The sequence below is a fragment of the Acomys russatus genome, chromosome 19 (genome assembly GCF_903995435.1).
Source record: "Acomys russatus chromosome 19, mAcoRus1.1, whole genome shotgun sequence".
NCBI classification, from domain to species: domain Eukaryota; kingdom Metazoa; phylum Chordata; class Mammalia; order Rodentia; family Muridae; genus Acomys; species Acomys russatus.
Genome location: NC_067155.1, coordinates 42046705 through 42061305, shown reverse-complemented (window position 1 = coordinate 42061305; position 14601 = coordinate 42046705). Strand labels below are relative to the sequence as shown.

The window sequence follows — 14601 nt, the reverse complement described above, 5'->3', positions numbered from 1 at the left end:
ACAGGAAATGACAATGCAAACCTGCCTGTGAAACACGTGGGAAACTAAAACTAGAAACTGACCAAGAGCTGAGTGCATAGGTCAGCAGTACAGCACCTGTCTAGAATCCCCCAGTGAGGGGCTGGGGTGTGGCTCAGTGGTAGAGCACCTGCCTAGAATCCCCCAGTGAGGGGCTGGGGTGTAGCTCAGTGGTAGAGCACCTGCCTAGAGTCCCCCAGTGAGGGGCTAGGGTTGTGGCTCAGCGGTAGAGCACCTGCCTAGAATCCCCCAGTGAGGGGCTGGGGTGTGGCTCAACGGCAGAGTCCTTGCCTAGATGTGCAAAACCCTGAGTTTTGTCCTCATACTAGAAGGGAAGGAAGAAGGGGGGAGGGGAGAAGGAGGAGAGAGAGAGAGAGAGAAAAAAAAGAAGAGGAAGAGGGAGGAGGAGGAGAAAGAGAGAAAAAAGGAAAGAAAGAATGAAAGAGAAGCCAAGCATGGTGGCACACACCTTTAATCCCAGCACTCAGGAGGCAGAGGCAGGCGGATCTCTCTGAGTCTGGTCTACAAAGTAAGTGTAGGACAGCTAAGGCGACACAGAGAAAACCTGTCTTGAAAAACCAAAAAGAGAGGGGCTGGAGAGGTGGCTCAGTGGTTAAGAGCACTGCCTGCTCTTCCGAAGGACCTGGGTTCAATTCCCAGCACCCACATGGCAACTCACAACTGTCTGTAACTCCAAGGTCTGACACCCTCACACCAATGTACACAGATTAAAGTTAAATAAAATATTAAAAAAAAAAAAAAAAAAAAAAAAAAAAAGAAAAGAAAAACCAAAAAGAGGAGAGAAAAAAAGAAAGAAAGAAAGAAAAGGAAGGAAGGAAGGAAAAGAGAAAAGTTACAATTTAGGCTGGGGACGTGACTGTCTCTATTGGTAGAATGACTGCCTAGCATGCAAGAAGGGCTGGGTTTGGTCCTCAGCCCTGTGGAGCATGCTTGTAATTCCCGCACACACTCCAGAGATGGAAACAGAAGGATTGAGAGTTCAAAGTCATCCTTGACCACATGGCGAGTCTGAGGTCAGCCTGGGTACCATGACATCACTTAGGAGATGGGATGGAACGGAAAGCTAGGGGAAGAGACCCAGCCAGAGGGGGCACTGGCAAGAGAAGACTCAAACCTGAGGAAGAAAAACGCTTGTCTCGATGTCCACCATGCTCCACCCCACACCCTGCCTGCATCACAATCCCTTCTCTTCACTGACACCTCCCTATCCTGCTCCGGGACAGCCCTGTCCGCACGACTGTCCGGTCCTGAAGATGGCAGTTCAAGCTGTCCCCTCCCCAGCTGCTTCTGGACCTGATCCTGTAACGTCAGGCTGTTCAACAGCATATAATTCCCTCAGGGTTTGTGCTGGCCAGTTTTCTGTCACCTTGACACAAGCTAGAGTTGTTGGGAAAGAGGGAACCTCAATGGAGAAGCTACGCCAGATCTGCCTGTGGGGCATTTGATTGATGACTGGCTGTGAGAGGGCCCAGCTCACTGTGAGAGGGCCCAGCCTGGGCTGGTGTCCTGAATGCTATAAGAAAGCAGGCTACCTGGGCGTGATGGCGCACACCTTTAATCCCAGCATTCGGGAGGCAGAGGCAGGTGGATCTCTGTGAGTTTCGAGGCCAGCCTGGTCTACAAAGCCATTCCAGGACAGCCAAGGATACACAGAGAAACCCTGTCTCAAAAAACAATAAATAAATAATAAATAAAACTCAAGAGGCAGAGAGAAGCCCGCTGCCCACCTTGCCACCTGGGGCGGAGCTGTCATCGGAGTCCTCAGCAGGATTGGACAGGCCACTTCAAGGTGGGCATTTGCATCTGAGCAGCAGGAAGTGGTCCAGGCCATGTAGAGGAAGGCCCTCATATCTGTTTTCTGACCAACAGTGGGTAGGAGAAACTGACATATGTCACCAGGACATGGACACCTACAGCAGCAAGCTCTCACAAGAGCAGCTAAACCACCTCCGTCAAGACCTTGACCTCAGTTCTCTCACGCAGCCACCACTCACTCAGCTAGTCTCCTGTCACTCAGTGGCAAACTCAACCCTGTTACGATGATACTGGTGACCACGAGGACCCTGCACTGTTCTGTGGCAGTGCTGTCTGGAAGTCACATGCCTACACTCCAGCCACAACCTTGAACCTCACAAATCTTCCACCAGCCCTCTCAAACATGCACAGCTATGGCCAGCTCATCTTCCAATTTATTTTATTTTTTTTTTTAAAGCAGACTCTTAAGCCGTGCATGGTCGCCCACGCCTTTAATCCCAGCACTCGGGAGGCAGAAGCAGGTGGATCACTGTGAGTTCGAGGCCAGCCTGGTCTACAAAGTGAGTCCAGGACAGCCAAGGCTCAGTCCCTATTTGCCCATCCCCCAACATCCTTTAGTCCTGAAGTTAGTGTTCTTGGGTCTGCTGGGGTTTGCTGTTATTGTTTCTGTTGTTGTTAGGGTTTTTTGTTGTTTATTTATTTTGGTTTTTTCAAGACAGAGTTTCTGTGTAGCCCTGGCTATCCTGGACTTGCTTTGTAGACCAGGCTGGCCTCGAACTCACAGCGATCCTCCTGCCTCTGCCTCCCAAGCCCTTGGGACTAAAGGTGTGCACCACTACACCTGGCTCCCTGCTGTATTATTTTTAGTCTATTTCCTGTCACCCCAAATAGAGCAGCTACAGACTAAAGAAACAATTCTGTCCATGTCCAATCACTTACTGGTGTATTGGAAAATTTGGCACTGTCACCACCAAAAGCCAACATCAGCATGAGCATGGGGGACACTCATGGAGGACACGCCCCTGCACAGCCTGCAGATGCTTCACCAAAGAGCCTCCTCTTCCGACACCAGCAACCGTTCACCGCTGGCGTGGCCTCACTGGAAGCCTCTTGTAGGCCTGTAGGTTTACGGAGCCAGCAAGAGGGATCGGTTCAGTCCAAAGGTGACAGCTGCAGAGGCGAGTCACAAGACAGTCTGAGCTCCATCCGGGATAAACAAACCACTGATTGCCTAGGGCACGCCTGTCGGCGGGGTCCTGGTCTGCCATGAACTTCCTGGGGTTCTCATTATGGATTCTGAGTGTCCCCTCATCCTTCTGTCCCCACTTGGCGTGGACTGTCACTGGCAGCCACCTCAAAGGCCACAGTTCTGCTCAGACCACTCCACAGGTCCAGCCTGATCTCTCTGATGAGATTAAGGGGACGGCTCAGTAAGAATAACACTTAGCATATAAGCATTAGGACCCTAGTTCAATTCATGGAAACCAGTTTTGTTTTGTTTAAAAAAAAAAAAAAAAAAAAAAGGTATGGTTGTGCATGCTTGTAATCCCAGCACTGGATGACAGGAACAGTAGGATCCCAGGCAATCTATACAAACTGGTGTGTTCAGCCAGGCAGTGATAGTACACGTCTTTAATCCCAGCACTCGGGAGGCAGAGGCAGGTGGATCGCTGTGAGTTTGAGACCAGCCTGGTCTACAAAGAGTTCCAGTACAGCCAAGGCTACACACAGAGAAATCCAGTCTTGAAAAACCAAAACCAAACCAAACCAAAACAAGAAACAAAAAACAAAAAAGCCTGTGGATGGTGCCTGAGGATAGACATTCTTGGCTGGCCTTGATCCTGTACATTCATGTACACAGACAGACACCCCCGCACACATACACTTACACATACATAAACATGCACGCACACACTATCAAAAGGGATCCTTGGAGCCGGGCATGGTGACTGACACCTGCCCATCATCTTGCAGAGTCTGAAGCAGGAAGATCTCACATTTGAGGCCAGCCTGAGGTCACACAGTATAACCTCATTTCCGAGAGGCCGAAAAACAAAAGTGGCAACGTCTAGTTCCCCAATATCCTCACCACATTTCATGTAGACAGCAGCCACTCAGTCTACTGTCTGGGGAACATCTCAGTAACCACTGGGGTTGACTGACAGCCCAGAGGTGCTGGCAAGGCTTGGCCAAAGCAACTCCTACCATGTCAGCTTGGGCCAGGAGGTCCTTCTCCAAACACCCCAAGGTCATGGCATGGAACGCAGGCAGGTCCCTGTGAGTTCAAGCCCAGCCTGGTCTACAAAAAGAGTTCCAGGATAGCCAAGGCTACACACAGAGAAACCCTGTCTCGGGGCTGTGGGGGCAGGGCATGAGATCGATGGTATCAGATGGCAGTAGAGACTCGGGAGCTCCATAAGCCAGTGATTATACCTAAAGAGTTTGAGCTGCTGTGCTCATGGCACCCATGGGATAGCAATCAGGCAAACATCTGAAACCCACAGGAAGCTCTGGTGAAACACAGGTCCAATTTCACTGGGGTCTTCCCAAGGGGGAAGAGCTCTCCTCTACCAAGATGCTTGCTATTTGTCTGGTTTTAAATCTTCCCAGCCTGGGGGAGCCCTCCCTTTCCCCATGACAGACACTCCAAGGCCACCACCGGTCCCTCCTCTTCCCTAGCCAGTCTCCATCCCCATGATAGCTCTCACTGGGTCAGGTCTGATGTTAGCTCAGGACTGGACACACCTCTTCTCCTCCATGGGATCAGCATCCTACAGAGACATGTGGTATGGCCTGCCTCCTTTCAACTCAGATCCATCACTGGGTACTGGATTCAAGGAAGATCTGAGGCCACAACATAAAAAAAGGACTATCTTCCATCTCCACCTCATACACAGGGACCTGCCACAAAGTACTGATGGTGGGTGTGCTCAGGGACAGCCAGGTCACCTACCCTGCTATACCCAGGGTGATGTCACTCTTGTCAACCTGATAGAATTCACAATCACCATGGAAACAAAACTCTGGGCATGCCTGTGAGGGAGGCTATTTGTTTGGTTGGTTTTTTTGTTTTGTTTTAAGATTTATTTATTATGTATACAGTGTTCTGTCTGCATGTACAGAGGGCACTAGATCTTATTACAGATGGTTGTGAGCCACCATGTGGTTGCTGGAAATTGAACTCAGGACCTCTGGAAGAGCAGCCAGTGCTCTTAACCCCTGAGCCATCTCTCCAGCCATGTTTTTGTTTTTGGAGACAGGGCTTCTCTGTGTAGCCTTGGCTGTCCTGGACTCGCTTTATAGACTAGGCTGGCCTTGAACTCACAGCGATCCACCACTGCCTGGGTCTGTGAGAGATTTTTTATAGTAATTTAACTGAGGTGGGAAGTCCCACCCTGAATGCATTTGGCATCATCTCCCGGGTTGGGTTCCAGACTCAAGAAAAAGGAGAAGAGACCAGCGTTGTCTCGCTCTGCTTCCTGGCTGCGGGTGCTGCAGTGTGACCAGCCGCCTCACACTCCTGCCGCTGTGCCCTCCCCACCATTACATACTATACCCAGGAACGAAGAGCCAGACTAAACCCTCTGTCACAGCACAGAGAAAAGTGACCAAGGCACCTGGGTTCATGGGAGCCACCCATCCATACAGGAACACCCCGCCCTGCCCTTCCACAGCCACCTCCCCCCCACCCAACCCCCACCCCCCACCTCCCCATCCCCGTCTCCACACCACAGTCGAAGCTCACAGCTTTCTGTGACAAGGGGTAGTGGAAATTTCCCAGCCCAGCCAAGCTTATCAGCCAGCAAGCGACTTTGCAAGCTGCATTTATTTAGAGGGCAGCCTGACGTGAAAAATGGTGCATTGAAGCTCACCAAGACTTTCCCGTTCCCCAGGGTCATAGACAATCCAAAGGCCGCCAAAGCAGTCCGGAGTTCCCCTTGTGGGTTGAGCTTCCTCGTCCCGCGTGATCGATTAATGGATGGTTTTCCAAGACCACCGCCCTCTGTAACTTTCAGCGACAATTGAAAGCCTTAGGAAAGTGTGGAAATGAGTCAGGGGAAAAAAAAAAAGCCCCGGGGCTGTCATCGACCCTGGCAGGACCACCTTGAGCATCACAGGATACGCAGAGGTCAACCCAAGAACAGACAGGCCCCCGAAGGACAGCCAGTGCCTAGCTTATGGATTGTGGCACGTCTGTGGTTCTCAACCTGTGACCCCTTTGACAAACCCCTATCTCTGAAAATATTTACATTACTTGAAAAAAAAATTTACATTATACGCCTCATAACAGTAGAAAACTGACAGTTGGGAAGTAGCAACAATAATGATTTTATAGTGTGTGTGGAGGGGGGGGGTCACCACAACATGAGAAACTGTATTAAAGGGGCACAGCATCAGAAAGGTTGAGAGCCGCTATTATAGATGATGCTGGAGCTGGCAGCATAGGACCTGGCCGAGTGATGATGGTCAGCGAGGAGTGGGCAGCTCAGAAGAGCAGGGGTCCTCCTAGAAGCAGCAATCCGGAGCTGGCCCAGCCAATGTAGAGGGCGGTACCCATCTTCCCCTTCTGCACGGAGGGTATCAGCTGGTTGGAGAATTCTTGCACGATGTCGTGGGTTACCCAGCACACACATACCATCACTAACAGGCCAGCCAGCAGGCACAGTGCCCCCGCCCCCATCCTGAGTTTGACTCTGGCGCTCTCTTTCTCCACACACTTCAGGCACTTGCTCCCGAACACTCACAGAAGCAAGCCCAGTCTGGCTGCGACAAGACACGTGATCATGAGGACCCGAGACACCTGCCATGACTCTGGCAGGCCCAGCAGTGAGTCATATGCCTTGCACTGAGTCGTGTGACTATCTTGTGCCACACAGGACTTCCACAGGCCTTTCCAGATAGTCGATGCTCTGATGATAGGACCGCCAGAAAGTTCTATCACCTGCCAGGTGGGCAGAAGACAGCTCAGTAGGGCGCACAGCAAGCCCTTCATGATCAGAAAGGTGCCCACCACTTGCTGCCACTGGAAAGCCATGGTACCGCTTGTGCTGAGCAACAGGAAGCCTGGGCCTCTGGAGAGTGAATGTACAAGGGGACTAATTCACCAACAGAACTTTCTTCCTGTGGATCTCTGTGAGTTCGAGGCCAGCCTGGTCTACAGAGTGAGTTCCAGGACAGCTGGAGTTACACAGAAAAATCTTGTCTTGAAAAGCCACGGGTTGGGGAGGGGGAGGAGGGGGTGGGGGGGTGGGGGTGGGAGGAACCACACACAACACACGACTTCCTTCAGGGGGCAGGGCAGAGGCAGGAGTTTCATTTCTCTTGCCGGCCACCACCACGCCAACTTTTCTCAGTATTTCTGAACCCAAGCCAACAAAAACATCCTAATGTCCACGGGTACAAGTCACCCTCTGGTATCAAGAAACTCCCTCTTGGGGTCCAGGATGTGGCTCAGTGGGTAGAGGACTCCCCTAGCATGAATCTAAAGATCTGCCCTTAGCCCCAGTGCTGCACAGCCGGCTGTGGTGGTGAAACCCCGTACTGTCAGCATTCAGAAGGAGAGGCCGAGGGAACAGGAGTTTAAAGTCATCCTCAGATACATAGAAAGAAGAAGGCCACCCTGGGCTACGTAAGACACTGTACCAGGAAAGAAAGAGAGAAAGAGAGAGGGGGCTGTGGAGGAGGACGGCAGGCAGTGAACTCGGAATGGCCAGGAAGGAGCACTCCAGGTCTGCAGATGCTCACATTTGGGATAAAAACTTGGGGTTGGACTATCTCTGTTTCTCTGTGTAGCCTTGGCTGTGCTGGACCTCACTCTGTAGATCAGGCTGGCCTAAAATTCACAGAGATCCACCTGCCTCTGCCTCCCAAGTGCTGGGATTAAAGGTGTGTGCCACCATGTCTGGCAAGACTTATTTATTTTAGTTTTACAAGACAGGGTTTCTCTGTGTCACCTTGGCTGTCCTGGACTCACTCTGTAGACCAGGCTGGCCTCAGACTCACAGAGATCCATCTGCCTCTGCCTCCCGAGTGCTGGGATTACAGGCGTGCGCCACCACGCCCAGCCCAGCGAGACATATATAGCCTGGGCTGGCCTAGAACACACTCTGTGCCTGAACATAATCTTAAACTGTGCCTCAAGTGCCGAGATTACAGGCAAGCATTGCCACACAGGTTGGCATAATGCTGGGGATGGAACCTAGGGCTTCGTGCGTGCCAGGAAATCATTCTACCAATAGTCCTTGTTCAAGGTTTTATCAGGGGCCGACTCCTAATTTATCAGATTGCCACCCCATTGCACACTGTGAACCAACCGTTGTGAGTTCAAGGCCAGCCTGGTCTACAAAGTGAGTCCAAAACAGCCAAGGCTACACAGAGAAACCCGGTCTCAAAAAAACAAAACAAAAAGCAAAACAAAACCCAAAAATACATTAGTAGGTGTACCAGGCAGACAAGTTAAAACAAAGGGAGCGACCTCTGCTCCAGGCTTCTTGCTTTGGGTTGGTAGAAGGTAGGGGCCTGTTGATACATTCCTAGAGGTTTCATGTGACAGTCACAGGATGTTAGGTCACAGGTCAAGATGGGCAATGAATGGCTATTTAGGGGGCTAAGCCTCTAGAGCTGCAGCGTTCCAACTATCCAAAAACACAGAATTTCTAACCTGTCAATCAGCCTTGTAGAGTTTTCGTTCAATGTGGGTATGGCTTATTTCTGGGAATTTCCATTTCCTCACATACACACATTTGTAGTTTCACATCCATTACCAAAACCACCAAAAAAATAAAAAAAAGGTGAGGGGTGGGGGGGTGTGGGGGGGCAGTCAGTGTGTCTCTCAGAAAATAGAGTTGTCTAGCAATGAATGAACCCACAGGCTCTACCCTCAACACTACCAACAGACAATAATAACGGTCCTAAAAAATAATAGTAATGGTGATGATGGTTCTAGCTGTACAGCGGATGTGATGTTCTCGTTAGACTGTTCCTCAGATCTCAGCCACCTCCCACAAAGTAAGCCTGTATCTTAGTCTAGAATATGGCAGGAGGATGTGGAGGGCCCTGCCTGCCTCACACACATGTTCAGGGACCCCACTGTCATTGGAGTTTTGGAGGTCTCTCCAAGAAGGACAGATGTCCAGATTGGCTCGGTGGACATCAATTTCTGTCCACATGGTGGCACTGACACAGCAGGAGTCATCTGTAACTTCAAGTCCTTGCTTGGGTCTCAAGTCTCATTTTTACAGCATTTTTTTTTAACCTATATTCATTGTGTGCATGTGGGAGGGTGAGAGAGAGAGAAAGAGAGAGAGGAGAGACAGAGACAGACAGACAGACAGACAGACAGACAGAGACAAATACAGAGATACAGAGACAGATAGAGACAGAGACAAACACAGAGAGAGAGACAGAGAGACAGAGACAGATGAGACAGAGACAGACAGACAGACAACACATGGGAGTGGGTAGTGTGGAGGCCCAAGGAGAACCTGCCAGGATCAGATCTTTCCGTTCACCCTCGGACGTCACCGATAGAGCTCAGGCTGTAAGGCTGGGCAGCCAGCGCCTTTATCCACTGAGTGGTGCATGACCCTCTCAGTTTATTCCCTCTTCAGCAACATAAGACCAGGTCTACCTCTGGATTGCTCTAAAATGGTGTGTGTGTGTGTGTGTGTGTGTGTGTGTGTGTGTGTGTGTGTCCCCTCCCTCCTGCCTTTACTCCCATTTCCCTTGCCTGGCTTCAGGTAATACGCATTAGCCTCAAACTTGTTATATAGATCAAGATAATGTCGGATTTTTGTTTGATTGGTTGGATGGTTGGTTGGTTTTGGGTTTTGGAGACAAGGTTTCTCTGTGTAGCTCTGGATGTTCTGGGACTCCCTCTGTAGACCAGGCTGGCCTCGAACTCATGGAGATCTGCCTGCCTCCGCCTCCAAGTGCTGGGATCAAAGGTGTACACCACCACAGCCAAGCTAAGGTTGAATTTCTGATCCTCCTGATGTGATGCTGGGGCTGGTCCCCAGGGTTTCGTGTGTGCTAGGCAAACACTCTACAGCTCAGTCCTACAAAGTTCCCCTTTCTGATGTCCCATGAAGCACTGGGGGTCCTCGCCTGGATCCTAACCCATCTTCATTCCCTCTTCCAACTCGGCACAGCCAGCTGCCACCTCTGTCATACACTCTGGACTTTCAGTGTGTCCCCAGCTTGGTTTCTTTTCTGAGCTCAGGCCTGAGAGAGCCAGTCAAAGTATCTGACACCTGTAATCCCAGCACACCACTTCCCGGTGGGTAAAGACAGAGGATTTGAATCTGGTACAGGTGGCACACACCTTTGATGACAGCACTTGGAAGGCAGAGACAGCCTGATCTTTGTGAGTTCAAGGTCAGCCTGGTCCACAGAGTGAGTTAGTTACAGGATAGCCAGGGCTACACTGAGAGACCCTATCTTTTAACAAGGAGGATTTCGAGGCCAGCCTGGTCTACAAAGCAAGTCCAGGACAGCCAAGGCTACACAGAGAGACCCTGTCTCAGAAAAACCAAAAAAGAAAAAATGGTGGCACATATCTTTAATTCTAGCCCTCGGGAGGCAGGTGGATCTCTGTGAGTTCAAGGCCAGCCTGGTCTATAAAGAGAGTTTCAGGATAGTGAGGGCTACACAGAGAAACCCTGTCTTGAAAAACCAGGGGTGGAGAGAGAGAGAGAGAGAGAGAGAGAGAGAGAGAGAGAGAGAGAGAGAGAGAGAGAATAATTATTTAGAATTAATTAATTAAAACAAAATACTTCCAAGGACTGGGCATATAACTCAGTTGATAGAGTGTTTCTCTAGCATAAATCAAGTCCTAAGCTCAAGGCCCAGAGCCACATAACTCAGGCCCGGTGTGTGCACAACCGTGATCTCAACACTTGGGAGGTAGAGGCAGGGAGATGAGAAGAACTTGAGGGACATCCTCGGCTACAGAGAAACTATTGGGATCAAACAAATGAGACTTAGCATAAGGACTGCCATTTTGTTTTCAGACTCCATTTTGGTCGTAAGGAAATATTAAGTTCAAATTCCCAGGCTCTCTGAGATTAGGGCTTTCTAGATGGCTAACCAACTTCCTCCTTATTCTTTTTGGGGTTTTTTGTTTTGTTTGGGGTTTTTTTGTTTGCTTGGTTGGTTGGTTGGTATGAAAGGACAAATGAATTTGATTGATGGAAAATTGTGACTATAACTTGGCACAGATATTTGTGGTTTTCAAGCTTAAAACTGAAACATTACGGAGGGGCCGAGGGGCAGCATGGAACTTGTAGTTCAGCTCTGGAGTCTGCTCTGAGGCCCTGATTGATCAGTAGTGGCCTGAGTACAATCACTTTTTTTTTTTAATATTTTATTCAAATTTCAATTTATGTGCATTGGTGTGAGGGTGTCAGATCTTGGAGTTACAGACAGTTGTGAGCTGCCATGTGGGTGCTGGGAATTGAACCTGGGTCCTTTGGAAGAGCAGGCAGTGCTCTTAACCACTGAGCCATCTCTCCAGCACCGTACAATCACTTTTTGTCATCTGCTTAAACACTAAGATGACCGGTCCAAGCCACAGTCAGCTCACGAGTCTGTGCTGTTATTCCTGACCAGGCAGCTTCTGCTGCCTAATTCAAACAAAGATCTTGCTTTGCGCGAACTCGAATGCCTGCTTGGGTTGTTTTGGATTCTCAGGCCCTAACAAAACCATAAAAGATTAAAAGTTGGGACCAGTGAAATCACTTCCCAGACAAAGGCACTTGCTGCAAAGCCTGAGAATCTCACTCCCATGCTTGGAACTCACAAGATTGAAGAGATCAGACTCCAAAAGCTGGTTCTCTGCCCGCTACACACGATCCTAAAATAAATAAATAATTTGGATTTTGTTTGCTTTGCTTGCTTTTTTTTTTTTAAATACTGTAGCCTGGAGCAGTGACTCAGGGATTTTATCCCAGTACCTGGGAGGTAGGGGCAGGAGGATCTCAGTGAGCTCCAGGTCCGCCTGGACCATGTAAAGAGTTCCAAAGTCAAACAAGGCTACACAACAGACCTGGTCTCAAAAAAAACAAAAACAAAAACAAGACACAGTAGACCAGGCTGCCTCTGTCTCCGAGTGCTGGGATTACAGGCGTGCGCCACCACACCCGGCATAACACTTTTTTACTTGCTTGTAAAAACAAAGCAAAACAAAATAAAATCCGTTTAGGAGAGTTTGAGATGGAGGAGGGAGGGAAGGGAGGCCGGGAAGGACAAGAACCTTACTATCATTGGCTCGTGGTAGGAGGAGGGGGGCGGATTGGCATCCTTTTTCTTTGATTGGCTGTTTTCTCTCACGGAAACCCAATCGTCGCGGGACCAGCCTCTTAGTGCCCTTCCTCCTCCAGTTCCACAACCGAACTGCCCCGGGAAGGGGCATCTGCAGGGTGAGTTTGAGCCTTCACCTCTTCGGAGACCCTTGCGGTGCACAACCCCACGCCCCATCCACGCCCGGGCGTGATGGGCTGAGGTGCAGACCTTCCTCCCTGCGCGGGAGCACCCCCTCTACCAACAACCCCTCCTCCTACGAACAGCCCCATAGTGTAGAAGTCAGCTCCCACCGTCTTCCACTCAGGGTCTTGATTGTGACTTGGGACAGTTGGAGCATTGATAAGCTCCTCCGCTGGGTAAGAAAGGATGGGAGACTGCGGCAGATCTCGTCACAGGTTGGTCCCTGTCCCCACAGGAGGATGACTCGGGAGGAAGCTGGGAGGCTGCCTCAAGTACTGGCCCGGGTCGGGGCCTCTCACGGTATCACCGACCTGGCCTGCAAGCTCCGCTTCTATGACGACTGGGCTCCGGAGTACGACCAGGTGAAAGCACGCAGGTCCTCGATTACTGTGGCCCAGATGGTGTTTTTATGTGCAGAGCAAGAATATAGTGTACATGTGTCCCAGGGGAGCTGAGAGCTGAAAAGAGACCTAGTAAAGAACTTTGCAGAGGTGCTCCTTAGCGACCTCCCCCCCCGAATAGCCCCCTCTAACTCTGGATTGGACGGCCACCTATTTGAGCCAAGAATGACCCACCTTAATATTGAACCCAGGGGCTGCAGAGATGGCTCAGAGGTTAAGGGCACTCACTGACTGCTCTTCCAGAGGACCTGAGTTCCATTCCCAGCAACCACATGGGGGCTCACAGCCATTTCTTTCTTTCTTTCTTTTTTTTTTTTTTTTTTCTTTTTCTTTTTCTTTTTTTTTTGGTTTTGTTTTTCGAGACAGGGTTTCTCTGTGTAGCCTTGGCTATCCTGGACTCACTTTGTAGACCAGGCTAGCCTCGAACTCACAGCGATCCGTCTGCCTCTGCCTCCCGAGTGCTGGGATTAAAGGCGTGCGCCACCACGCCCGGCTCTCATGGCCATTTCTAATGTGATCTGATGCCCTCTTCTGACCTGTAAGTGTATGTGCACCAGAACACTATACACATAATAATAAATATTTTTAAAAAGGAAAAAAAGAAACTTCAACACCAAGGAGGACTGCCTGTAGGAGGCAGTAAAAGACTCCTCAAGAGCCGGGCGTGGTGGCGCACGCCTTTAATCCCAGCACTTGGGAGGCAGAAGCAGGCAGATCGTTGTGAGTTCGAGGCCAGCCTGGTCTACAAAGCAAGTCCAGGACAGCCAAGGCTACACAGAGAGACCCTGTCTCAAAGAAACAAACAAACAAACAAACAAAGAAAAGACACCTCAAGCCTGAGTCTTCTGTTACTGGGGTCCCAGAAGCATCCAAACCCTAACACACCAATTCAAACTGGTACATTCTGGGGCACCCAACAAAGTGAGTCCTCCAAACTCTGTGTTAGGCTAAGTGCTCTCTCCCCAGGATGTGGCTGCTTTGAAGTACCAAGCCCCGCGCCTTGCTGTGGACTGTCTCAGTGGAACCCTTCTGGGCCCATCTCCTGAAACCCTGATCCTGGATGTAGCCTGTGGCACTGGCCTGGTAGCTGTGGAGGTAAGACCTCCTGATATGATGCCCTGCTTTCCTTCAGCACCCAGGACCTCCAACACCCTACAGCTACTTCAGCCCTCAACCCCTAGTTAATGAATTCTAGGCAGGTGCTCTATCATCTACACCCCATCCCACACTGGGGGATTCTAGGCAGGTGCTCTACCACTGAGCCACACCCCAGCCCCTCACTGGGGGATTCTAGGCAGGTGCTCTACCACTGAGCCACACCCCATCCCACACTGGGGGATTCTAGGCAGCTGCTCTACCACTGAGCCACACCCCCAGCCCCTAACTGGGGGATCCTAGGCAGGGGCTCTACCACTGAGCCACACCCCAGCCCCTCACTGGGGGATCCTAGGCAGGGGCTCTACCACTGAGCCACACTCCAGCCCCTCACTGGAGGATTCTAGGCAGGTGCTCTACCACTGAGCCACACCCCAGCCCCTCACTGGAGGATTCTAGGCAGGTGCTCTACCACTGAGCCACACCCCAGCCCCTCACTGGGGGATTCTAGGCAGATGCTCTACCACTGAGCCACACCCCATCCCACACTGGGGGATTCTAGGCAGGTGCTCTACCACTGAGCCATACCCCAGCCCCTCACTGGGGGATTCTAGGCAGATGCTCTACCACTGAGCCACACCCCATCCCACACTGGGGGATTCTAGGCAGATGCTCTACCACTGAGCCACACCCCATCCCACACTGGGGGATCCTAGGCAGGGGCTCTACCACTGAGCCACACCCCCAGCCCCTAACTGGGGGATCCTAGGCAGGGGCTCTACCACTGAGCCACACCCCAGCCCCTCACTGGGGGATCCTAGGCAGGTGC

The 14601-nt window shown here is 50.8% G+C and overlaps 1 protein-coding gene across 1 annotated transcript in view; it reads left to right on the top strand.

Annotated features, from left to right (window-relative positions):
- The window catches only part of Mettl27 (methyltransferase like 27), a 110067-nt gene that overhangs the window by 86772 nt on the left and 8694 nt on the right, over nucleotides 1–14601 (top strand). The window contains exons 2-3 of the mRNA XM_051161343.1: nucleotides 12511–12638; nucleotides 13644–13772. Coding sequence (XP_051017300.1) covers nucleotides 12516–12638; nucleotides 13644–13772 — 252 coding nt within the window. The 5' untranslated portion in view covers nucleotides 12511–12515. The remainder of the gene's footprint in view (nucleotides 1–12510; nucleotides 12639–13643; nucleotides 13773–14601) is intronic.